This window comes from Pleurodeles waltl, chromosome 1_1 (assembly GCF_031143425.1).
Source record: "Pleurodeles waltl isolate 20211129_DDA chromosome 1_1, aPleWal1.hap1.20221129, whole genome shotgun sequence".
Lineage (NCBI taxonomy): Eukaryota > Metazoa > Chordata > Amphibia > Caudata > Salamandridae > Pleurodeles > Pleurodeles waltl.
Genome location: NC_090436.1, coordinates 13426553 through 13453551, shown reverse-complemented (window position 1 = coordinate 13453551; position 26999 = coordinate 13426553). Strand labels below are relative to the sequence as shown.

General features: G+C 46.7%; 1 protein-coding gene across 5 annotated transcripts in view; it reads left to right on the top strand.

Moving 5' to 3' along the window:
• Positions 1-26999, top strand: part of LOC138253400 (nucleophosmin-like) — a 214614-nt gene that overhangs the window by 151468 nt on the left and 36147 nt on the right. For 3 of the 5 annotated variants that reach the window (XM_069205804.1, XM_069205801.1, XM_069205790.1), the window contains one exon: positions 16131-22115. In XM_069205804.1, the coding sequence (XP_069061905.1) occupies positions 16131-16313 (183 nt within the window). In that variant the 3' untranslated portion in view covers positions 16314-22115. Of the gene's footprint in view, positions 1-16130; positions 25800-26999 lie in introns of those variants that run through there. The other 2 variants (XM_069205799.1, XM_069205794.1) reach the window with 2 other exon arrangements.

Here is a 26999-nt window from a genome sequence, read left to right as displayed (position 1 = left end):
AAGACGTGCACAGCTAAAAACATCCAAAACTCAGAAGAGGGACATGATGTTACAGCCTAAATGTAGGACACTAGTGCAGTGTAATAGAGGTTTACACACTCCTCTTCCCCTGGCGGCCAGTGTAATTTAAGATGGGCTTCAGTTACTTGCTCAGTTTTACCTATCACATGGACTAATTTCATCACCATATTTTGAAAGGATTGTAGATTGGAAATAGTTTTTCCGGGAAGCCCACATCACAGGCAGTTGAGTAATAAAGTGTAGATAGAATCTCTGCGCCTGCCATGGAATGACTGTGCCTGCCACTGTTGCCTTCATTTTCTGAAGAATCAGTTGAAAATCAGTTTCAATAGTTTTATGTGAAAAATTCATGTAAGTTGGTTAGTGAGTTGACCCCCTTCTCTAATGAAAGATCCTCGTCAAGTTGGAAGCTCAAATTTATGACTACATTGACCGGACAGGGCGACCGCGCCCAGATGGCTCAGCCATAAACCGACATACCACAAATACTCTAGAGCACACGTTAACAGCTCGGCCTTGTAGTGATTAGCTTTAACATATTCAACCACATCCATTTTGGATGGCTCAGAAGCAAAATTGGAAAGGATGCTGCATTTCTTCCTGCAGACAGTCCAGTCTAAAGAGCAGCCTTGTGTCATCCGCATATGGCAAGCAGTCCAGGCTAAAAGATCGAATGATGCTAATGAGGAGGTGTGTCATTGTTAAATAGGTGATAATGACGATCCCTCTGGAACTCCAGAATTGATTGGGGGAGGTGAATCGAAAGGAGGAATTGAAATGTCCTTTTAGAAAGGAGGATGTATTGTTAGAAAAAGAGGAAAACCAGAAATGAGCAGATCCACAAATCTTAGCCATGGCCAAGCAGTCAAGTGCTGTGGAGAGATCTAACAAGGTAGGTCCGGTGGGATGGCCAGCTTCAAGGCTCATTCTCAAGACATTAAAGACTGACTAAAGTGTAGTTTTGGCACCCTTGCCAGGGCAAAAGACTACCTGAGCTTTGTCCAGCAGTTTATATTTCTATAGATGATTAGAGAACCGTTTGGTCAGATTATTCACCTCCAGTTTGCAACTGCTGAAATTACTCTCCATCGTGAGATCAAGAGTTGGCTTCTTAAACAAAGGTTTTTAAGGCTTCTCTTTCAATCATAGTAATAAGGTTTGGGGAGACTTCATCAGGAAGCAAGGGTAAGGCAGATGTTCTGCAGAAGGACAAGTTGCAAATCTTGTCTGGGCAGAAATCAGCTAGAGATGCTGATTTGATGGTCAGGAGCAGTTGGCACATCTTACCTTCTTGGTTGGGAGGTGCAGCCGCCTTTAACTCTTTGTGAAGAAGGGAACAATTCCTGTCTACTGGCGTTGAATGACATATCTCCCTAATAAACTGAGATGTAAAAGTTGCACCTTACCAGCAAAAAAGGCAGCTAGCCTGTCGCATGTTTCTCCTGAAGGGTTGGGAGGGAGTGAAGAAGATTTATAATCAACAATTTGTTCAAAGAGTCATCTGTCCAAGGCATCGGGGTATTTGAGGTAACGTCCATGAGGGTACTGTGGCTAAATATTCTGCCAGTAGCATATCTGATGAGGGCTTCTGGAAATCATTTTGTGTGTCTTTGAAGGCTGAAATCGAGGAAGATCATCTCAGCAAGAGGAGAGAAAAATACAGAGTGAGAAGGTCTGCCTCGAAGGCCTGATACAGGTGCTTGAGGAAATCCATGAATCTACAGCCTCGCAAAAATTAACACCCGACTGGTTTGAACAGGTTCTCGATTTGTTCTTGGTTGTTAAGGCCACGAGGGTCATGGCTATATTCGCCCCAGCATCATTACTTCAGAATATTAAAACAGATTGGCTGTTAGGGCATGAGCCAAGTATTGCCCAGGCCATTAGTTATGTTGCTGAAATGGTGGGTCCTGATGGAGTCAGCCACTGAGACGAAGGGTGCAAACTACTAACGTTTACTGTTTGTCCTTGTTATATAATAATAGATTGATGATTATGTACATAAATGTTACCGTCCTTTAGTTCTCTAGGTTTAGGCATGGGATAAGGATAGCTTTGAGCAACGGATTACCACTGGCCAAGTTTTCATGCTCATTTGTGCCCTACACTGACTGGATGAACTCCCATCTCCATATTAAAGAGATTTAAGTGGACATTGGGTGATCCTTTGACCACCCTCTTAAACTCTGTTAGACACTGGTCATGGCACAGTCACTATGACAGAATTAACATTTGCTGATCTAAACCCTGGGAAGGCAGGGCGTCTCGCGCCACAGCTAGTCTGATGTAAACCTGAGTTCAGTAACGTCTGATACTGTAGGACAGTGCTTAACACTATAGACACTGGAAGGGACAGTGGCACCTTTCTCAGTTCCATCTGTGAATGCTGAAGGGGCCTTTGAGCTGGTTGACTAGACGTACATATCTGAGAAGTCCACTACTTCGGCCCCTGGTTTAGGCTTCCGGTTTAGGCTCACTTTCACAACCCTGAGAACATAATCTAGTGTAGTAAAGGATTGTCTCTCTTGTGCCACCAGTCAGGGCTGCCTCCTATTCTTTCATGTTTGCCTTTTTATTGTGGAATCTTTGGAATTGCCAAAATTGGTTTATCACTGACTTCAGCGTCAAAAGGATCACTAAAACTTTGCACTTTTGGTGATGTGTCTCCTGAGCAACGCTGCCATGTGCTTGAACTGGTGGGTGTGGGGCATTGGGATCAACTAGGAATAGTGGATGGGTATGAAGCTCTCTTAAGACCCAATATTTCCCTGCCTATCAGCTCCCAAAAAAACTTTCCACAAGAGTGTACTTCAGTAATCGTAGACCCCTGTACTATTGTCATGTCTCCCTCTTTTAGATGCTGTCATACAGATGTGTTCTAATGGGGGTAGTTGATATTTCGTGGGCTTTGAGAAAAGGTGTCAAGATGAATCTTCAGCCACGCAACCTGTATTTGCTGCAGTCTCTGCCCATAGTGATACTAATTTTTGATTGGAAGGAAATCTAGATTTTACTTTATTTGGCTGTATATACCCACTACAGCCACAAAATGGCATTGTCTCAGGTGTCCCATCTGAGGGGTTTGAGGATTGCAGACTTTCATCTTTTTGCTGTAACAACCACTTAAACTGTTCCCTGGGGTGGGTTACAGAGTTGGTTGAGGCAAGAAGGTATATTGCATGAACATGCTTTCATTGGAATTTCCTTAGCTAAGATTTTCTACCTCTGCTTGTGACATAGCTTGTGTCCATATTTCTAGTGTGTTCTTTCCCAGGGCTGACTTATTTGAAATGGCCATCAGGATATGTAAGAGCACTACCTGTGGCTGATAATCCTGGCTTCTGTCCTGCTCTAAGTAACTGGGGTTTGACTGGGGTGGACTGAGGCCACTGGAGCGGCTATGCACCTGTGGCTCCTCTGTTGAATTTCAGTTGTTGCAGTGGTCTCAGATGCTCCTTTTATTTATACTCAAGTCAGAGGGGGACCACTCATCTAGAGGTATGTAGATTAAAACCCAGGCCCTCAAAGGACTATGTGGATGACCTACCCTGACTACTGACATCAGTAAACTGTAACACATAGTGGGTTGGAAACAGGAACTGAATAAGACATTCAATGATGGTTGCTGAAAGGACACACAAATCTTATGTATCAAAATAGAGAAAACGTATTTCATGTTTACTGGAGGTGGGACAGAGCTCCACTGGTTTGGAATGAAACACTAGCACATTCCAGACAACAACAATTATTTAGCCTTTTGACTCGTGGGGCGTCCTGACGGGTGCCTGGTTGACTATCCAAACCAAATGTGCATGCCACGTGCATAGATTGGGTTCCTGATCACTCCGCCGGTTATGTCCACTCCCTTCATGCTTGCCCACAAATGGAAACATTCTTATAAAATCTTACAAAGCTTTATGTGGACTACAGTAAGCCACACAGCCACCATGGAAATCATCACCATCCATATTGAGCAGATAAATACAGGCGTGGACTCTGTGAGTACTTCTCTTGCAGTGCTTGGGTTTTTAGTGGTTACTTGCCAATATCCTGCGTGAGTAAACGTGTTTACCCCTAATGTCCCAGAGTTACAGTACTCAGGTTACTCCTTTTGGGCACTTGACTATCATTGGAGTAGAACGGATGAGCCAAATCTTGCTCCAGGACGTAGAGTACGTTTTACAGGTAAGTAAAAGAACAATTAAAACTATGGACCTGATTCAGAGCTGGCGGTCGGGTTACTCCCTCACAAACGTTTCCATAGGATATAATGGGATCGTAATGTGGCGGATGGTATATTGGTGGGGTTACTCCCTCACAAACGTTTCCATAGGATATAATGGGATCGTAATGCGGCGGACGGTATATTGGTGGGGTTACTCCCTCACAAACGTTTCCATAGGATATAATGGGACTGTAATACGGTGGACAGTATATCAGTCACATTTGTGACAGAGCAACCCCCTCCGCCAAACTCTAAATCAGGCCCTAAGACACGAAAACGAGCTGTGCTGCAATGCTCTACATCTGTGATATGACCCAGGGTGTTATTACAGTGTCGAAACCAGGCTTGATCTTTAAGTGTTGGTACTGATCATGATCATAAATGTGATACCCTAAAGGACTAGGAAGATGTTCCTAGCCCAAGATGCTGTCTTCCAAGCAGCCACAGTTCATATCATCATGCAGATAGATAGGTATTTTTCTCTGCACACCTCACAGCAGCAGGGCAGCTGCATAGGCTTCTCAGACTTGCCCAGGCTGGAGAGTAGCAAGCTAGCAGATGCTCCACCCCTGGCCCAGTGTGTTCTCTTCCTACTGTGCTGTGCAGACCTCCTCCATGCCCAGTGAATCACAAAGCCCAACCCCAGTACTGCTTGAAATGCCCAGTCCTAACACTAGTACATGTTTCCCTCTGGTGGCCAAAGCAGAATGCTAAAGACCATCAAAGGGTTTTGCTGCTGTCTAGATTTCATGGGATTCTGAGCCCAGAGACCCCAATTAGTTCTGGTTGCACTTTGTATTAGGCTCAGACTCTGCCAATCATGTGCAGTCTGTGCTATCTCCTATTGAAGTCAAACATAGAGCTGTGTAAAAAGGTATTACACAGCTCCTGGTTGGCATATATGTCATTGTGTGAAATGGGGATTGGGCCCAGATTTCTAATGCTCTTTGTTTATTCTCCTAACTACCGAAAGTAACCCCCATAAACCATAGATATATTAATTGCTTGACATAGCCTCTTAATTACTCCTTGCCCGTACCATATAAGCGTCTTGTTCTTTTTTTTTTTTTTTTAATAATCACTTTGTTTTCCCGATCAGATGTACACCAACCCACACTCCAATAATTAAAACTTGAAATCAATCAATCAGGATTTATAAAGCGTGGCTAATCACCCGATAGGGTATCCAGGCACTTGTAGGTCCCAGAGGCTTATTCGGTCAGCCACGTCTTTAGGGCCTTTTGGAATTCTGGAAGTGAGGTGAAGGTTCGAAGGTGTGTGAGGATACTTTTCCAGGATTTTGCTGCAATGTGAGAGAAGGAGCGTCCTCCACTTCTGCTTCGGTAGATGCGGTGAGTATAGGCAAGTGAAAGGGTGGCAGAGCGTAGTCTTCTCGACGGTTGGTGAAAGTTCAGGCAGTGGTTACTGTATGCAGGTCCTTGGTTGTGTAGAGCATTGTGTGCATGGGTCAGCATCTTGAATTGGCATCTCTTCTGTACAGGAGCCAGTGGAGTTGCCTGAGGTAGGGTATGATGTGGGTTTGTCAGGGAAGGCCGAGGATGAGTCTGGCTGCGGCGTTCTGAATGGTCTGAAGTCTCTGTAGGAGATGCGCGGCGATTCCTACGTAGAGGACGTTGCCGTAGTCAAGTCGGCTGGTGATGACGGCCTGTGTCACTGTGCATCTCATGTGTAGAGGTAGCCACTTGAGGATCTTGCGTAGCATGCACAAAGTAAGGAAGCAAGCGGAGGAGACAACGTTGATCTGTGATTTCATGGTGAGCTTGTTGTCATTGATGATTCCAAGGTTTCTGGCATGGTCGGAGAGAGTGGGTCCTAGGTGTTATGGTCACCAGGAGTCATTCCATGTGTTGATGGTGTTGCTAAAGATCAGTACTTTCGTCTTGTCTGTGTTCAGCTGCAGGCAGTTGTTCTTCATCCAATCAGCGACGCTTGACATGCATCTGTGGAAGCTGGTTCTGGTGGTGAAGGGGTTGTCAGTGAGTGAGAGGATGAGGTGGTGGTGTTGTCGGTGGTGGTGGTGCACTGTATGGCCTCTTTTTGGATAATGACTGTTCTTCCTTCCGGCTTGTTGGTGCGGTCCTGGTGAGTGATTTTATATCTGTCGGGAATTGCTGTGGTAATGTCTGGGGCGGATGTGGGGTTGAGGCAGGTATCGGTGAGGAAGACGATGTCAGGTGCGAGGGTGGCAGTGAGGTCCCATAATGCTTGCATAGTGAGCGTGTGTTGAGAAGGGTGCCTGCGAGTTGTTGTTTTTGTTCAGGTGGTGTCTGTTGTGTGTTCAGGGTGGGGCTGGTCAGTGGGCTTGTGTGTGTGCTGTGGCAGGTGAAATGGCATTGGGTGCAGGTAAAGCTGGCAGTGGCTGTGGCAGTGTTTGTTGTGGGGTCCGGGGTTAAGGGTATAGAGCTCGATGAACGGCGCGCCAGCGGCGTGGTCGCACAGCAGCCTGCATTAAGTAGGTCCTGGGGTGGGCTGGGCTTCTGTTGGTGGGAAGAACAGTGAGTGGGAAAACCTGGTTGGGAAAGCCTCAGATGAAATCCCAGGCAGCTGCGGTGTCACTGGATCAATCTGGAAAAGCAAGAACTGAAAGCCACAGGCAAGTGGCAGGCTATGTGTCCAAATTAATCTTTATATTTTTGTCATACCAAGTAATGGCACAGACCGCATAGTTAAGAAAACATTACATTCACATCTTAAAATGAAAAAACAAATTTGACAAGATCATATATAACCAACATATATAAGTAACATCACAGCGACTTACCTAAAAGCATACATCTTAAATGCATAGCCTAACATAAATAAGTGTACAACATATAACCCATATATTTATCCAATAATTTCCTATAGATATTTTCTTAGCTTGAAGAATCTGAAGGCCCTAAGTGGTTGGGGTGTACAGTTACATCCTTTCTTGTATTTTGACAGTCTGACTTCTTTCTATTATAAGATGTTTCTGTCAATGTCTTTATTGTAGGTACGCCCTCAACCTACGCGTTTCAACCTTATTGAGGGCCTAAAGCATGAATGGAGGTCTGCCTCAGGACTTTAAACTTTCATGTAGGACACTGCACAGAAACAAAGGAAACTATAAAATTATAAATTGGGACCTGAAGTCTCAGTCCAGAGTTTGGAAGAGGCTGCCAAAGATCTGCAGTGACGGCTACTGGATAGTGCTTGGGCCTGTGTCTCACCCCGCTTAACACCCACCTAGAGCTGATAGGGGTGACCGATGTGTCACTTCTAGGGTTGGAGCACCCACCTGGGAGAGGTAGAGTTGAATGGCATGAGGTCTCCGGCAGAGTCCCGGCCCCATAGCAACCTCCTGGAGCTGAGGGCTATCAGTTGGTCTTTCAAAGCCTTCCTTCCGTCCATCAAGGGGAGGCTGCTACAGGTGCCTGAGGACAAGACCTCTGCCATGTGGTATTGCAACAAACAGGACCCCCTCGGGGTCACAGAACTTGGGCCAGGAGGCCCTAAGCTCCTGGAAATGGCTGGACCATCGAAGAATTTTCCTGGTGGCGAACCATCTTGGAGGATCCTTGAACTCCAGGGCGAACGAGGTCAGCTGTCGACGCCTAGCAGATCACTAGTGGTTGTTGAACCTGGAGGTGGCACCAGTGGGAAGAATCTTGGCTCAATCTATTTGCCACTGTCGAGAACACATAATGTCCAAAGTTCTGCGTATTGGAGTTTCCAAGACGTCTATCACCAAGTGACACATTCTGCCTAGGGTGGGACTCTGGTCTTCTCTTCTGCTCTGAATTCTGAAGATCTGGACTGACTGAGCCCAACTCATCCTAATAGCACTGGATTGGGCACGGGGAGTATAGCATCTGTCTTCTGACCTGGCTGCCCCTTGGGACGATCTTTGATCTCCGCAACGGGACAGGTTCTGCTTCTTACAATTGCTGGACCGGCTCTCATTATTCAAATCACTTGTTGCGATGCTTTTTTGAAAGGTTTGCAACATCTTTTTCTTCCTTCTCCCTTGCCACAGTGGGACCTTAACGTGGCCCTCATATATTTGATGTTCTCTCCCTTTGGGCCACTCTGCAACTGTCCTCTGTGGCTTCTAACCCTCAAACTAGTGTTACTTGTCACCATAACATTGGCACATTGGATAAGTGAGCTTCAAGCAAGCCGTATCAACCTGTCGTAGACCACCTTCTTCCAAGACAAACTGGTTCTGTGGACTGGTTCTGTGGACCAAATATTGTGACTGTTCATAGTCGGTGAAAATATCACGTTCTTTACTGTGCCTCACCCCTCCACTGCTTGGACCCTGAAAGAGCACTGACCATTTACAACTATCATCCCAGAGAGCACCAGGTGGGCTATCAGCTCTTTTTGGGGTTCGCTGGAGCGAAAAAGGAAAGGATGTGCAGAAAAGTACCACCTCCTGTGGATTGTGCTCGATCATGCTATGCACTGGCCAAAAAGAATCATGTGGAAGGGCTGTATGCTTTTTTCACCAGAGTCAAAGCTGCTACCACAGCATTGGCACGCTGAGTTCCTGTCCTGGACATCTGCCAGGCAGGTAAGTGGGTTTAAATCCATGTTTACGAAACACTACTGTCTGGATAGCCAGGTTCACCAAGAGGGGCATTTCACTCGGTCCTTCAGGACTTTTGTGTTTGGGTCCATTCACAGATATTCCTTTAGTATCCATTTAGAAGGTGAGGAATCTTCGATTAAAAGTCATTCATTAACACCGTTTCTGGTAGAGACTCTAACCACAGATTCCCAGATGACCCTCCTGTGCTCCTCAGTCTGTTATTTGGACTTTGTCCTTTACTGGTCACAACTAATTTGCTGTTGGGGCTTTATGTCTGTAGCACAGACAGCTTCAAGAGCAACTGATTACAGGGCACTTGAGTGGCACTTGTATGGGCTCTGCATGTCATTTCCGGAGCAAAACCTCGTCAGCGCGGACCTGCCTGGCACCACCTACTGACATGCAGAGTTACTGCTGTAAAGGTTTCCTAATCCAGTCTGACACCTGGGGAGTATTCAAAAGGAGAATAATTGTGGTTAGGTGGCGTCTCTATTAGAAAGAGCTTTACTGAAGGTAAGTAAATGTTCATTATGTACTATGGATACAGCTTGTAGCACATTGATCTGTTCAGTACACTAAGACGAGGAATGAACTTTCTGAAACAGTTCGACAGAGCTTTATCCACTGTAACCTTTTTATGTGTATTGTACAGCGCCCAGGCACCCCAGGGTCTTGTACGTGATCTATTACAATCCTAATACTTCTGATAGTAGGGCACACAGCGATCGGCCTGTTTACCACACACAAGAACACAAATTACCAAAGCTTTGAATCCAGGTACTCACACATGGTCCCTGAACAATGCTTTATGGCTCAGCTAATCGGGAATATTTGCATACATTTTCTCCCCACTACTGTTCATGTTTTACGTCACCAGGAATAGGCGTAAACACCAGTGACATTGATCCTTATAGCTCCCAGATGAGCTCGACAGCCATGGAGCTGTATACTTCTGGAGATATTCACCCACCCTCTTGAAAAGCTGCAGCAATGCCTTGTTCTGCTCATGCAAAATCGGGGACAGAGCCCCTGAATTATAGGGTGCTCAATCTAGTGACATTGCAGTTGAGATCCTACTTGTGGGTATTTACAGCTTCCTGAAAAAGGCAGAGAAATTCTGAGAAAGGTATAACATTTACCAAACAAGCATGCGATTGCAGCTGAATGGAAGCGATTTGTTCACTTCTGTAGCAATTCAAAGAAACAGCCCTTCACGGTCACTGTAGAAAATATAATTAGTTTCTTTTTGCACCTCCAAAAATCAGGACTGACTTACTCCTCGATACATATACTCCTGACAGAAGTAACTACCGCCGTAGAAAGCAGAGAACATGAGTCCATCTTTCAGGTTCCTGTTGTTGCATCCTTGTGGAAGGGTTCAAGAGGGTAATCCTTGTAGCTTACAACCAGTCCCTTCATGGGACTTTAATATTGTCCTTTCTCTACTTTAGGGACCTCTTTTGAGCCCCTGCTTTCATCCGACAGTTTCTCTCCTTGAAGTTGGTTTTTCTGCTAGCTGTTGCTTTCCTCTGCAGAGTAAGTGAACAGCTGGCTTAGTCCTTTGAAGAACCTTTTATCCGAATACACATACAGCTATCCTTAGGATACACCCTGGTTTCTTGAAAAAAGTATTCTATATTTTCATGTCAATCAGACCATTGAGTTGCCTTCCTATTTTTCTGCAACCACAGTCCATTACTTAAAGAGTTTTCCATACTTTAGATGTTACCAGGGCCATTATGTACTATGTGGATTGTATCAAGTTCATCAGGAAAACCATGCAATGTTTGTAAAGCTTACACAGCCACACCTTGGCACTCCATTTTCAAAAGCTGGTCTTGCAGGTGGATTGTAAAATGCATTCAGAATTGTTACTTGAGAGCCGAATGCGAGTTATACTCTGTGCCTAGGGGACATTCTACGTGCAAGGAAAGTGCCACTGTGGCTCTTGTAGGCAATATCCCATTAGCAGATGTATTGGTGGTCCATCCATGTATTTAGTAAGCCTCACGTTGTGGACATTTGTGCTCGACAAGCACAAGCCTTACAGACTGAGAGGGGGGGGGCGGGTTAAAATGACCCAACAGTCTGGGCATCTCCTTCTGTGTTTAACTCATACTAATAGTACCAGCCTCCCCAAGAAGAAACGAAGGACATGATTTAAAGTTTGGTGAACAGGTTACTCCATCACGAACATGACGGATATCCCGTCCACGGTATTACGATGTCCATAGCATATAATGGAATTGTAATAAGGCTGACGGGATATCCGTTAAGCTTGTGACGGAGCAACCAGTCCACCAAACTCTAAATCAGGCCTAAGGCCTCTTACCTTCAGGTCAGCAGTTGTTCCCCAGTCCATTTCCAAGCCGCTGTGAAATTCCTCACTTGTATCAGGTCAGCTGCGCTTACGGCTGCCGGCCATCCTTTCAGAGTTCTGCCACCTCATCATGGGCCAGATGTAGCAAACGGTTTGCGAGGCGCAAACGGCGAAAATCGCCGTTTGCGAGTCGCAAACCAGAGTTTGCTATGCAGAAATGCATTTTGCAAGTCGGGACCGACTTGCAAAATGCATTTCAGAGTCGCAAATAGGAAGGGGTGTTCCCTTCCTATTTGCGAGTCGGAGTGGTATGCAACTGCATTTGCGACATGGAGTCGCAGTTACCATCCACTTGAAGTGGATGGTAACCCACTCACAAATGGGAAGGGGTCCCAATGGGACCCCTTCCCCTTTGTGACTGGACCCCAAATAATTTTTTCAGGGCAGGAAAAAAAAATCCGAAACAAAAGGTTTCGTTTTTTTTTAAGTGCAGCTCGTTTTCCTTTAAGGAAAACGGGCTACACTTGATAAAAAAAAAAAACTGCTTTATTTAAAAGCAGTCACGGACATGGAGGTCTGCTGACTACAGCAGGCCTCCATATCCGTGAGTGCCCATAGTCGCCATGGGGCCGCAATTTGCGACCCACCTCATTAATATTAATGAGGTGGGTCTTTGCAACCCCATAGCGACTCGCAGACGGTGTCTGAGACACCGTTCTGCATTGCAAATTGCGAGTTGCAATTTGCGAGTCGCTCGGACTCGCAAATTGCAAGTCACAATTTGCAAAGTTGCTACATCTGGCCCCATGTCTCAAGTTACATTGATCAGTGGTTCCCAACCTGCTGGCCGGGGACCCTCCACTCAGGGGGTCCGCGACTGCTTAGAAAATTAAATAATATAAATGGCTTAGGTCCCCAGCTTTCAGTAAAGACTCAGTGAGGGGGTCCCCGGATTCCAATATTGATTGAGTGTGGCTCCCTGGGTTCCAGTATTGATAATATAGGGGTCCACGGAAGTCAAAAGGTTGGGAACCACTGATCTAGATGCTAGTTTTGGAGTTCTGCAGCAATCTCTGTTGCTGGGTTCTTTAGTTGCTGTGAGAAAGTACCCTCTTTCTAGCCTTGTTACCCCCACTTTTGGCCTGTTTGTGAGTGTATGTCAGGGTGTTTTCACTGTCTCACTGGGATCCTGCTAGCCAGGGCCCAGTGCTCATAGTGAAAACCCTATGTTTTCAGTATGTTTGTTATGTGTCACTGGGACCCTGCCAGCCAGGACCCCAGTGCTCCTAAGTTTGTGACCTATATGTATGTGTTCCCTGTGTGATGCCTAACTGTCTCACTGAGGCTCTGCTATCCAGAACCTCAGTGGTTATGCTCTCTCTTTACAAATTGTCACTAACAGGCTAGTGACCAATTTCACCAATTCACATTGGCATACTGGAACACCTTTATAATTCCCTAGTATATGGTACTGAGGTACCCAGGGTATTGGGGTTCCAGGAGATGCCTATGGGCTGCAGCATTTCTTGTGCCACCCATAGGGAGCTCTGACAATTCTTACACAGGCCTGCCACTGCAGCCTGAGTGAAATAATGTCCAGGTTATTTCACAGCCATTTACCACTGCACTTAAGTAACTTATAAGTCACCTATATGTCTAACCTTTACTTGGTAAAGGTTGGGTGCTAAGTTACTTAGTGTGTGGGCACCCTGGCACTAGCCAAGGTGCCCCCACATTGCTCAGGGCAAATTCCCCGGACTTTGTGAGTGCGGGGGCACCATTACACGCGTGCACTACATATAGGTCACTACCTATATGTAGCTTCACAATGGTACCTCCGAATATGGCCATGTAACATGTCTAAGATCATGGAATTGCCCCCCAATGCCATCCTGGTATTGGGGAGACAATCCCATGATTCCCCGGGTCTCTAGCACAGACCCGGGTACTGCCAAACTGCCTTTCCTGGGGTTTCACTGCAGCTGCTGCTGCTGCCAACCCCTCAGACAGGTTTCTGCCCTCCTGGGGTCCAGCCAGGCTTGGCCCAGGAAGGCAGAACAAAGGACTTCCTCAGAGAGAGGGTGTTACACCCTCTCCCTTTGGAAAAAGGTGTTAAGGCAGGGGAGGAGTAGCCTCCCCCAGCCTCTGGAAATGCTTTCATGGGCACAGATGGTGCCCATTTCTTGCATAAGCCAGTCTACACCGGTTCAGGGATCCCCCAGCCCTGCTCTGGCGCGAAACTGGACAAAGGAAAGGGGAGTGACCACTCCCCTGACCTGCACCTCCCCTGGGAGGTGCCCAGAGCTCCTCCAGTGTGCTCCAGACCTCTGCCATCTTGGAAACAGAGGTGCTGCTGGCACACTGGACTGCTCTGAGTGGCCAGGGCCAGCAGGTGACGTCAGAGACTCCTTCTGATAGGCTCCTCCAGGTGTTGCTAGCCTATCCTCTCTCCTAGGTAGCCAAACCTCCTTTTCTGGCTATTTAGGGTCTCTGCTTTGGGGAATTCTTTAGATACCGAATGTAAGAGCTCATCAGAGTTCCTCTGCATCTCTCTCTTCACCTTCTGCCAAGGAATCGACTGCTGACCGCGCTGGAAGCCTGCAAAACTGCAACAAAGTAGCAAAGACGACTTCTGCAACCTTGTAACGCTGATCCTGCCGCCTTCTCGACTGTTTTCCTGGTGGTGCATGCTGTGGGGGTAGTCTGCCTCCTCTCTGCACTCGAAGCTCTGAAGAAATCTCCTGTGGGTCGACCGAATCTTCCCCCTGCAACCGCAGGCACCAAAGAACTGCTTCACCGGTCCTCTGGGTCTCCTCTCAGTACGACGAGAGATGTCCCTTGAACTCAGCAACTCTGTCCAAGTGACTCCCACAGTCCAAGTTTGGTGGAGGTAAGTCCTTGCCTCCCCACGCTAGACTACATTGCTGGGAACCGCGTGTTTTGCAGCTACTCCGGCTCCTGTGCACTCTTCCAGGATTTCCTTTGTGCACAGTCAAGCCTGGGTCCCCGGCACTCTAACCTGCAGTGCACGACCTCCTGAGTTGTCCTCCGGCGTCGTGGGACCCTCTTTCGTGACTTTGGGTGAGCTCCGGTTCACTCCACTTCGTAGTGCCTGTTCCGGCACTTCTGCGGGTGCTGCTTGCTTCTGAGTGGGCTCCGTGTCTTGCTGGACACCCCCTCTGTCTCCTCACGGAATTGGCGACATCCTGGTCCCTCCTGGGCCACAGCAGCATCCAAAAACCCTAACCGCGACCCTTGCAGCTAGCAAGGCTTGTTTGCGGTCTTTCTGCACGGAAACACTTCTGCACGACTCTTCACGACGTGGGACATCCATCCTCCAAAGGGGAAGTTTCTAGCCCTTGTCGTTCTTGCAGAATCCACAGCTTCTACCATCCGGTGGCAGCTTCTTTGCACCCACAGCTGGCATTTCCTGGGCATCTGCCCACTCCCGACTTGATCGTGACTCTTGGATTTGGTCCCCTTGTTCCACAGGTACCCTCGTCAGGAAATCCATTGTTGTTGCATTGCTGGTGTTGCTGTTCCTTGCAGAATTCCCCTATCACGACTTCTGTGCTCTTTGGGGAACTTAGGTGCACTTTGCACCCACTTTTCAGGGTCTTGGAGTGGGCTATTTTTCTAACCCTCACTGTTTTCTTACAGTCCCAGAGACCCTCTACGAGCTCACATAGGTTTGGGGTTCATTCGTGGTTCGAATTCCACTTCTAGAGTATATGGTTTGTGTTGCCCCTTTCCCTATGTGCCCCCATTGCATTCTATTGTGACTATACGTTGTTTGCACTGTTTTCTATTGCTATTACTGCATATTTTGGTATTGTGCACATATATCTTGTGTATATTTGCTATCCTCATACTGAGGGTACACTCTGAGATACTTTGGCATATTGTCATAAAAATAAAGTACCTTTATTTTGAGTATAACTGTGTATTGTGTTTTCTTATGATATTGTGCAAGTGACACTAGTGGTATTGTAGGAGCTTCACTCGTCTCCTAGTTCAGCCTAAGCTGCTCTGCTAAGCTACATTTTCTATCAGCCTAAGCTGCTAGACACCCCTCTACACTAATAAGGGATACCTGGGCCTGGTACAAGGTGTAAGTACCCCTTGGTACTCACTACAAGCCAGTCCAGCCTCCTACAGTTGCGTCCTGATAGAGGTCATGTAAACATGCAGCAGGTCATGGGTTCCAGCACCAGTGAAGAGCAGCTCTTCCTCCAGTTCATCAGCATCAAAGGTGCCAGAGCTGGACATATGTCCGTACGGATCATGCCTCTAGAACTGGACACATCACACCAGATGAGATCTCCAGAATCAGGATAGAGTATGCTTCAAGTGGCCGCTAAAGATATAGTGCTACCCTTGTGTAATCTGTACAGTTGTAACGCTACCTTACTTTTTTTGTATGTTTAATCTCCACTCTGCACCTCAAAGTTCCTTTTGTATATCCAACAATTGATTTCGCTTCCCTGAACCTTTGTTGAGTTGCTGACTTATTTTGAAGAATTTAGATCCAATAACTTAAATGATCTGGGACTTTGAAACCATTACTCTATTAGTTCTGTGTGATAAGGACGTTTTTGCTGCTGCTGCCTGTCCTGTGGTTCTACCATGTGGGTTCCTACATAACGATAAAAAAGTTTTATTTAAAAATTAAAAAGTGAAAAGAAGCAATATGTAGTCCCTTTTGTAAGCATCAGTCCATTTCTTCCTCCAAAACTAAACATCTGTTTGCAGAGTTAGATTTCTGTTTACAGTTCCCTAGTGCCTGGAAGTTCAAAGGAGGGTAACCTGAGTAACTTTGCACCTAGAGGGCAGCACCTTTGTTTGTGATTGCCTGAAGAGTTATTTGAGAGCTGTATTTACAAGTATGAATGCCTTGGCAGGTTATCTCCCCTTAGACGTGTCCTCGATGCTCTTCATTTTACTTCTCCTCCCAAGTATAGTAATTGAATTGTACTCATTCATTTTAGGTGATCGCTTGGAATCAGAACAGGAAGTACCTGGAAAGAATGACGAAGCAGAGCCTGGAGAACCTGAGACGGGTGGTTGATTTAAGCCAAGACAACCCGTTCCTGCCGGGCCATCTCAAAGACGGAAACTGTACTGAGGTTAAAGTTATGCATCAGGGAGGCGTCTTGTTCAACCCTACCTGATGTTGGAGACCCCAAACTTCAACTCAGCCCACTGCTTGACTGGCACCCAATGTTGGCTTAATGCGGGGCTTGTTTTTGAAACCAAAATTGCACAACTGTATGATCTAGAAAATACTGGCGCCTTTCTGTCTCATGCACAAATATCCTTATGTAAGTTGCATCTGTGTGATCTAGTTCTCATGGTCCTAGGAAAGGCAAGATTCACAAATTAAATAATTCACCGCTGTGACCTGGAGCCAGCGTGCTGTTGGACCCCAGATTGCATTTACCTAGTACTCCTCATCGACACTTGACTCCTTGATGACTAGGCAGAGCAGAACAGCACTAACTCAAGGCGATGATGATGGCAGGACGCGCAGAACTTAGCCAGGCCCAACAGTATCCCCAATAACTGAATGACAAGTCAGTGCTTTCATCTGGAAACAGAAAAACAGGAAGATATACTATACATCAAATGATGCTGGTCAAAGAAAATCCGATATCTCTAGATCAGTGTTTCCCAACCTTTTGACTTCTGTGGACCCCCACTTTATAATTACTGAAACCTTGCCACTCCCACTGAGTCATTATTGGAATCCGGGGACCCCCCACTGAGTCATTACTGAAAGCTGGGGCCCTAATCTGTTAATATTATTTAATTTTCTAAGCAGTCGCGGACCCCCTGAGGAGACTTCGCGGACCCCCAGGGGTCCCCGAACCACAGGTGAGGAACCATTGCTCTAGATCCTTACTTGTTAGAGATAGATTGCCAAAAGCTGTTAAAGCAATGAGAGCTCTAGAAAGATTTAAAAGGGCGGCCTATGACCTGTGCTGTTCAGTGGCGCCTGTGAAACTAGCAGCTTTGGAACCGGACAACCAATATACAGGTAATAAAGATGTTATTTACTCATAGTAAAGTTCAAGCGCTCACACATCAAAGTCAAAATATGTGGCTTTTGAACTCTAGAGATTTGGGTTCTCAGTTACTGATGTTGCTATTTATTTCCAAAATAAAAAAAGCCAGACTGACTAAACTTTATTTTGGAGAAATGCTACAACGATGGAATACCTTTTCCACAAAAGTAGTTGTCTCTTTTGTAGGGTAGACCCAGCTGGATGGCGTCTCTACACCTTTGATAACCCAAAGTGTATGTTCAGCCCACTACAGCCAGTTGAAGCATACACCCACGAAGAGGAGCATGGGCGAAGTGAGACACTCACTCTGCAGATCTGATCGGCTCAGTGCTTGTGCCTGGAACAGAGGAGAGCCCAGTCCTCCTGAGCTCTTCTTGAAGTTATAGTTCAAGGATTGAGCCTTAGGAATTGGCTAAACCTCTTTCTAAAAGGGGTTTTCTAAGCACAGCCCTTCTTCCTGAGCCAATAATGGACATGGAGACCCTATTCCCCAGGGCCAGCTCACATACTATGTCCTGGGGTGCCTACCCCCGAGACATAGCAGTTTCCCTGCTTGCATGAGCAGGGAACCTTGTGTTTCTTCTCAGTTGTCCAGAGCAATTTTAAATCTCCCACCAAGGAGGAGCAAACACAATCGTCTGTTCGCAGCGGGGCGTGCTTAAAGAATGCTCTCATCCTCTGGGAGGGGATTTTAGTTGTTTCCCTGCTTGCAGTGATGTGGGTATGGAAACCGCTCTAAATATTGCTCCCGCCCTCAGAGAGCAACGTGTTTTAGCTGCTCCTTGTGGGTATTCCAGCTCCCGCTAGATGCGAGGAGGCAGTTGGGCAGAGTGGGCCTTGGGGCTCCCCCCACAGCCCCCAATAATAGTGCGATGGGTGCTCTGGGTGGGCACCAGGACACCGACCCTTTGTTGGTCAGGCCCCAGGGGATGGGGTCCCTTGATGGGGTCCGTGAGGCGAAATCAGCCCAGAGAATGCATTGGACCGTGCCCCCCCACCCTATCCTCCCTTTATTTTTAAAACTGCTGTGTAGGGGAAGAGGTCCCCAGGGCCTTCTCAGGCTCACGGAAGGGCTAGTAATAGTGGGCCAGGAGGTTGGGTTCCCCAGAGCCTAAGGAGGCTCATGGAGGGACACTACGTGGCACCTCCCCTTTAAAATATATTTGAGCCTGGGGAATGGGGCCCCCAGGGCCATAATTGGTTCCGGGAAGTGAGACCACGCGGTCCAACTCCTCTATTAAAAAATAAATAAAGAGGCACCTGGGTTCCCCAGGGCCAGGCTTTGTGGCCAATCCCCCACAGCACCTGGCCGAAGGCTGTGTGCAGTGTGGGGTTATCTGCTTTTTGGGGGTGGGGGGCTGGTCACAGGCCCTGCAGCATGGTGTTGGCTACGTGTGAGAGACTGGCCTTGTGGCCAACCCTCTTGCCATACACGACCAAATGCCCTGCACTGTGTGAAGTTGGCTGCGTGCAGGGTGTTGGGTTAACTTATGGTAGTTGAATATTATTGTTTTTTAAACCTAGAAATTCACTCAAAAAACAAAGGTTAAAGTATCGCTATAGTTAGGTGAAATGTTTATTTTTAAACTCTAAAAACTACTGAAATTCACCAGGTGTATTTTGAGCTACCCCAAGTAACTGGTACTCTAGCCCCAAGGTAACTATACCTCACACCCTCCCCATGCACTGGTAATTACCCCACATATTACATCACTGATGACATCATCTTTTACACCATGGATAATATCACTGTGCAGATGTGATGTTCATTAAAAGTACACGGGACTCAGTTTAATTCCCTGATCACCTTTGGGGACAATAGTGAAGCACAATATCGGGGGTTAATACACAACACGCGCCACCTATAGATCATCGAACTGTCATGACACAGCGATTTACTGTTCTCCCCTCAGGACATATTTTTCGATTCATGGAACACAATAGGATGCAGTTTGGTGTCTGTAAGTCTAACCACTTATTTCTGGAATTGCATTTTAAAGTACTAGCGCAGGGGGACAAGGTTCAAGATATATATTTACTGTTCATTGACACAATACCCTGTAATTAGATGTCTACAAATCTAACAGTCACCGTCTGGCACTGTAGTTTAATACACATGCTCAGATGAAAATCACTTCAGTCTCAGTCCTATAGGTCACTAAACCAAGAATATCTTGTAATTTGATCGTTGTGTTGCAGCGAATCATCCACATCACAGGGTTGTGAAATAAACATGTTTGATCCCAAGCTTTAACTGTAGGATGGCCCAGCGAGCACTACATGTCCCGGAAATTCAGAGTGAGCGTCAGGCACTCACTCGTCGCACGCGCTGCTTCATAGCGTGATGTACGGACCGGGCGTCCGATGCGGCTGAATATGCGGCACAGAGAGATGCTGACGGGTACGGAGGGCGCTGTCGTCTCCCCCGCGTTTCATGGCACAGCCGCAGGGAAGCGTTCATGCGCTCAGTGCGACCCGCTTTAAGGCACTCAGTCGCAGGCCCTGTCCGTCAAATTGGCGATCCGCTGACAGAAGGTTCCATGTTGGTCCATCCCACAGTTTAGTGAGGAATTATAATGAAACCAGCATTTGCAATGCAATAGTCTTGCTTTTGCGAGAGTTTGAGCTATTGGCGTTGTAAACGCATAATTGGAGTTTTCTTGCCACATAAATGGGTGAACCCTGCCTCATAACTCGGTCCTTTCCTGCCGCATAATTTCAGTGGGCCTGCATATAGCTTTCCCTTCTTCCTCTATCTGCAGCTAAAAATGAAAATGTTGCTATTTAGAATCCTATACTTTAAAATACTACTTTCACCCCCCCACCATCCTAGTTGCTGGAAAAAAAAAAAAAGACAGAGGACCGTCACGGAGGAATAACGAGAGAAATATGAAGGGTCACCCAAACATATCAAGAGTGTTCAAACCGTCCTAGTGCGATAAGAATGTTACGCTGGCCTGAATCCTGGTCATACTCGCAATAAGGAGAGATTAATAAAACATATAAAATTATCAATAAAAACCTTTATCAGGGATAGAAGGGATAAAAACAGCCACCGTAGCGTTAGTCTGCGGTGCAAGTCCGGTGTTAGCATTATTAAAAGCGAACCTCCGGTGAATCTTGGAGCATGAAGTGGCAATCCCCCCCCCCTTTCCTCTGCCACCTCCCCCACCAGAACACCCCCCACTGGAGACAGGGTGCAAGAAGGGGTGAAAAGGCGCTAAGGAGACAGGAAGAAGGGGGAAATGGCAGGAAACGTCTGAGGTGGAGCAAAAACACAAAGGGGCAGAATCATCAACCTAGTAAAACACTCTCCTCTCTCCCAAAATGGCACTGTTTGACAACGAGCAGGTTCCGTAAATGTTCTCACTTGATATTTTATTCCCACCCCCCTTCTTTTCATCTGGAGCCCTTGCAGCGCTAGATGGCTTGTGGTCTTTAAGAAACAGCTGAGCCTCCTCCACCTGCCCAGGTTTCTCAGGTCCACGGATGAGTAGTCAGCCAGTGCATGTGCTATGCATTCTGGGACTGGTAGTCCTGACTGTTTAATGGAATGAGCAGCGCTTCATGTCGTAGAATAGCACGGAAAAGCCTGGACTGGACGAGCTGCTTAAACATGGAGCTGGGCGGACTGAGAGATGGAGGGGGCTGAATGCTGCGCGGCCTAGAATCCCCCCATCCCATGTGTGACTCCGTCGGCCAGCGTTGAGTTTTTAGTTCACATCATGGTGATTTCTGAGCTTGTCGTCTTTGTGTTGTTTAGAATGAAAGGTGCGCACAATCCCGACAGGGGTCACATATCAGCACATTACAGCTGCTACCAGATGTCTCTGTGTCAGAGGTAGGGCCATCTTCCAAGCCTCTGCATTCTTTTTTCAAACCACTGATGTGAGGATGATCCAGAAATACAATTCCCAGAATGCAGTTACTCTTGAAGGGGAGCCAGGATCTTGGGTCATTCCAAGGCATGTATAATAAATTACACTTCAGCAAATAACTATACAAGAAAATAAAAAAACTGAAGTGCTTTTATTTCATTCCATAAGCACGAACGGACAGAAAATATAAAATATGTGACCCAGCCTTATTTTACAAACTGCACCACTGAAGATTATGTGATGTGTTTTTTTCTAAAGTAATTGTATGTACATTTATATTCAGAGTTTTGCCTATAAAACAGGACTATCAACATTAGTACATACATTGTTTTGCAACTATAAAAGTATAAAGAAGCGCCTATAAAAAAACACTACTAGGAGGCGCTGTCACCATAGAAAGAGCTAAAGCGGAAAATACCTAAATACCAGTGCAGGCGGGGGCTGTTGCTAGAAGGAGGAAACCTGGGAGTGCTTCCAGTAAAGGCCATAATTCTTAGCCCAACTACTATAGGAGTGAAAACAGCCGTACATGAAAGACCCCAGCGAACACGGACGATCCTAGCGAAAGAAATCAAACAAAAGCTGAGATATTAGTCGCTCTTCTTGACCAATTTAAAGTAAATGAAGATGCTTGGAAAACGGGAAAAAGGGTCCCACAATTTGGAAAGGAATTATTCGCAAAGCACAACTGTAAACAAGGAAGAGGAAGAAACAACATACAGCCACGCAGCATGAAGCTCTGAGGAAAAAGAAAAAAATAGTGCGCCGCACTAATCTATGTAGCCGATCGTGCAATCATCCATGTAACAAGGTCCGTCTCCAAGGCGATTAAAAGCACCCTGAAGGCGGGACAAACGTGAAGCATTCTCCTACGAAATCAAGGGACTATTGAAAGGCAGCCCAACCAACAAATGAAAGTGATGGGCATGAGATGGACGTGGTTAAAGGCCACAAAATAGATTGCGCGCTACCTAGCTCGACCTAAAAAGAAGCCCACCGGCAGTGACTTTCAATTTTGAATCATCTCAAGGTAGGCGTTTTTGCTCTTTATTTTATAACCATGGCTCTAGGACTAAGTGGTTGGTGAGAGTAACAAATAATCTGTATTTACAGGCACAAATGGTCCTTGCAAACAGGTGACCCTTAAGGGCGATCCGAGGCCACTGTAAGTACTCTCTTAGAGTACACGTAAGAAGTTAGAGGTGCTGTTCATACCAGCCCCTTCTCTCTCCACTCCAGAAGTAATAACCTCTAGACCCAAAGTTTGTGAAGCATGATGACTCTCTGAGCCCCAGGGAATCCCTGAGTGTTGTTCTGAAAGGAGTTGTCTAGCCATTGATAAGGTGAGCCTCATCGAAACAGTCTTCACACACTATATACCAGTCTGCTTCTGTCCACACAAGGGTATGTTACTCTCTGATATTCCTTTTTCTAGTGCCTTCCCTTAGAATTGCGCACAGTGCTCTGAGGAAGACCTCGACAGGTATTCCAGGCCCACACAGGAGGTTGAAACTGTACGGAACAGGGGTCAGCTAAGCCAAATAAAGTCAAAGAGTATTTTGATATAATATGTGAAGATTTATTTCAGTCACAATCCAAATATAAGCAAAGGAAATATACTCCGTCCGTCTAGGGCCCCACAAAATCTGAAGGAGTATGCCAAAGGAGGGCATACTAATGTGCCTGTAGCATTTAAGTGTTGTTGGACACTGCGTTCTTTTATGTGTGGACTTTTAATGCCATTTGAACAAAATGTTAAGTTTGTTTTACTGTATTGTATGGTCTAACGAACTTGGGTATGCAAATAGATATCAGAATTTAAAATTCTGTTTCATGCATTTTTTGTTCACACACACACACACACACACCAGAAATTCTGTAAAGACTATGGATACAGCAAATGGAGGGTTTTCTCTTAAACATAAAACGTATTTTTTTTAAAAATAAGAATGTTGTGAGGCTCAACTTAATTTCATAGCCCACATAAATGATTGCTGTAGTTCATGGGGTAGGGCGTCCTCTTGTGTGTAATATACTCTGAGGGACCCAGCACCAACCTCATGCAGACTGCTATTGCAGGCTGCGTGACAAGGTGCCCCCAAAAGTGAACACACAACATGGCACACAGCCTGTGTGCCGTGTCCTCTAAACTCTGTATGTAATATTTCTAACATTGGGGCAGGTTGATGCCCACTCCCCTAAAGAAGTGGTTATCTAAGGGATGTAGTCACCCCAAGCGTAAGTCGGCCACTGGCTACTACCTTTCACTCCCCTTAACGCCCCATACATTGAGTATTTATGGGACCCCCTGATACCAGGAAGACAGATCTTTGCTGGACACAAAAGTTAAGATGCGTTGACATTGCATGAGGTCTATAGTTCCTTAGGCCTCGTCTCCTCCCCTAAAGAGATAAGGCTCTCGACTCCTTGAGCCCTAATCTCTTCTAGTATTCACAGTAGGATTGCTGTAGGTACACTGACATTACCGGAGGTCTGTAGTTCCTTTAAAAAAAATATATATATTGTTCTTATTAGAGTTTTTAGCAGGTATACAGCAGAACAAGGTTGTAGGAAAGTACCCTCTTTCTTGGCATGTTTACCTCCATTTTCTGCCTGTTGGCAGTGTTCACTGGGGTCCTGCTAACCAGGGCCCTAGTGACTGCTCTCTCCCTTCTAACTTGGTAACTTGTACCATTTTCACTCCACATTTGGCATACTGGTGCCCCATGTAAGCCTCAAGTACATGGTACCCAGGCAATTGGGGTACCAGGGGATCCCCATGGGCTGCAGCATGTATTATGCCACCCACGGGGAGCCCATGCAAAGTGTTCGGCAGACCTGCCACTGCAGCCTACAGGAAAGGGTGCGTGCACCCTTTTTCAACATAGGTCACTGCACCAGGTCACTGTAAATCACCCATTTGGCAGGCCCTCCTAGCCCAGAGAGCAGGGTGCAAGTACCTGTGTTTGAGGGCACCCCTGCACTAGCAAAGGTGTACTGTCGAACTCCAGTGCCATTTTCATGGACTTCGTGAGTGCGGGGACGCCATTTTATGCGTTTACTGGACAGAAGTCACTACCTGTGTCCAGCTACATAATAGTTCCGAACCTAGGCATGTTCAGTATCAGACATGTTGGAATCATACCCCAATACTTTTGCCAGTATTGGAAGTATAATTCCATGCACTCTGGGGGCTCCTTAGAGGACTCCCAGCATGCTCCTACCAGCCTTCTGGGGTTTTCCAGGCAGCCCAAGCTGCTCCCACCCCTCAGACAGGTTTATGCCCTCCTGCTGCTTGGACAGCTCAAGCCCAGGAAGGCAGAACAAAGGATTTCCTTTAGGACAAGGGGGTAACACCCTCTCCCTTTAGAAATAGGTGTTACATGGCTTGAGAGGGTTAGCCTCCACAAGCCACTGGTATGCTTTGGAGGGCACATTTCGTGCCCTCCGTGCATAAACCAGTCTATATGAGCTCAGGGACCTCAAGTCCCTGCTCTTGCGCGGAAATGGACAATGAAAAGCCCCCTGTTCATCACTACATCAAGGGTGGTGCCCAGAACTCCTCCAGAGGGTCCTTAGGTTCTGCCATCTTGAATCCAAGATTAGCAGGGACCTCTGGGAGTATCTAAAAGGCCAGGTCAGGCAGGTGACGTCAGAGCCCCCTCCTGATAGGTGGTCACCTGGCTAGGTGACTAATCCTCCTTTCAGGGCTATTAAGTGTCTCTCTCTTGGGTGGTCCTCAGATCCGGCTTGCAAGATTCCAGCAGAACTCCTCTGCAACCTTACTTAGACTTCTAGCCACTGGAACCGCGACTGGACCCTCCAAGAACTGACAATCTGCATCCACAAAGAAGACTCTTCTTTCAACCTTGTTTCCTCAGCTCCTTCCAGCTTCTGCAACATTTCCCCGGTTGTGCATCCTCTGAGGGTGGCAAGTCTTCAGTCTGCACGAGAAGGAAGAAGGAATCTCCCTTGGAGTGAAGGAGTCACTCCCCTGCATCTGCATGCACCTGCTGCAACGACGACCAGCTGCATGGATCTCCTCTCAGCCTGAACTGCGTGGATCCTGCATCATGGGTGGTGGTCCAGAGTAGTCCTCTTGGTCCTTTCTGCCAGCTGTCCAACTTTGGTGGAGGTAAGCCCTTGCCTTCCCACACAGGTCAGCACCCCTGTGCACCGCATCTCTTGCAGCTGCCAAGGCTTGTTTGCATCTCCTCCAAGGGATCTTCAGGCTGCTTGTAACTCGAGTGCCCAGCACTTCTTACTGCGACGCACAGCCCTCTGCGTGGTTCTCCTGCGGCTTGGGACCCTTCTTCAGTCGTGCTGCGTGGGCTCTTCTGCGACTCATTTTCTTATTTTCCTTCCTTTTGGGTGATTTGGGAAAAGTCGACTAATTTACTCATTTTCTCTTGGTCGCTATGGGGTACTGTGGTACTTACCTTTGGGGTTTCTTAGTACCCCCAACTCCCCTCTACACATTCCACTTACCGAGGTGGAGGTCCTCTGTTTGCATTCCATTTTTTAAATATATAGGGTGGGCTCCCCCTAGGGTCACTATTGTCTAATTGCATTTGCACTGTTTTCTATCTCTTTCTAGGCCTATTGCTGATTACTAGTGGTATATTTCGTGTGTTACTTACCTCCTATTGGAAGGTTGCCTCTCTAGTACTTTTTGGTATTGTGTCACTAAAATAAAGTACCTGTATTTTTGTAACACTGGGTGTTTTCTTTCATGTGTGTGAGTGCTGTGTTACTACAGTGATATTGCATGAGCTTTGCATGTCTCCTAGATAAGCCTTGGCTGCTCATCCACAGCTACCTCTAGAGAGCTTGGCTTCTACACACTGCCTGCACTTCACTAATAAGGGATACCTGGACCTGGTGTAAGTACCATAGGTACCCACCCCACACCAAGCCAGCTTCCTACAAATGTAACTCCTGAAGTTCCATCGATACATATAGCATTGTGCATGGCATTCTGTTCAGTTGCTCTTGTGCACTTGGTCAGCTGCGTAGTACCCATGGGTGTCTTTATGATGTCTCAACTGACTGTCCGTGGGTCAGTGATAGTCCTTTAGTCATCCTGGAGAGTCAGACATGTACTGAAGGGATGCAGAATATCCTTTGGGTGGGATCTAACTGGCCTCGGCCTCCAGGACTCTTCTGGTCTCTCTTCGCAGTAGGCCACATCTGCCAGACAATCCTTCAGCTTTGGGCTGCTGCCCCTTCCCCCGTACATTGCTGCTTTTCTCTTTGCAATGAATAGCATCAATGCCGCCAGGCGGGGGGTGGCTGCTGAGGTGTCTTTAACGTATCCAAGCTGTGCTCTCAGCAGTGTCCTGAGTGCAGATCCTTCAGTTACGGAATATATGCAGTTAAAGACCACAAGCCAGTAGACGGCTCTCTTGGGCACTCCCAGACCAGATGCATGAAGGCCGTCTGCAGCACCGCAGCATACACATCCTGCCTCAGTCAGTAGGACCTTCCTCTAGAGACCAGCAGGTGGGCAGGAAATGTGATGCAGGCATGTCACATGAATGAGTCTGTAGCTGGGCGAGAGCATGCTAATCTGTAGTTGTTGCAAATTGACCAAGGCACTCAGAAGAGTAAAGTCCAGTAAGATCAATGGGAAAGGGTATCCCTGGTGATGTAGGTCCAGAAGCGGAGAAAAAAGCACCGATTCCAAGTTGATGTTAATCAAAGTCTTTAATTCTTAGACAGCATTTGTCATAGGTAAGTTTTCGTTTTTGCAGAGAAACAGCCAACACGTGTTTCGTCACACAAGTGACTTTGTCAAGGCTGCAAAACAATATTCAATGCTTACTGTCATATATTATTCTGAACAATAATAATACTTAGCGTATATACATGTGAAGGAGCTTGGATTGTGCCCGTGATCCGCTTTGCTTGAAAC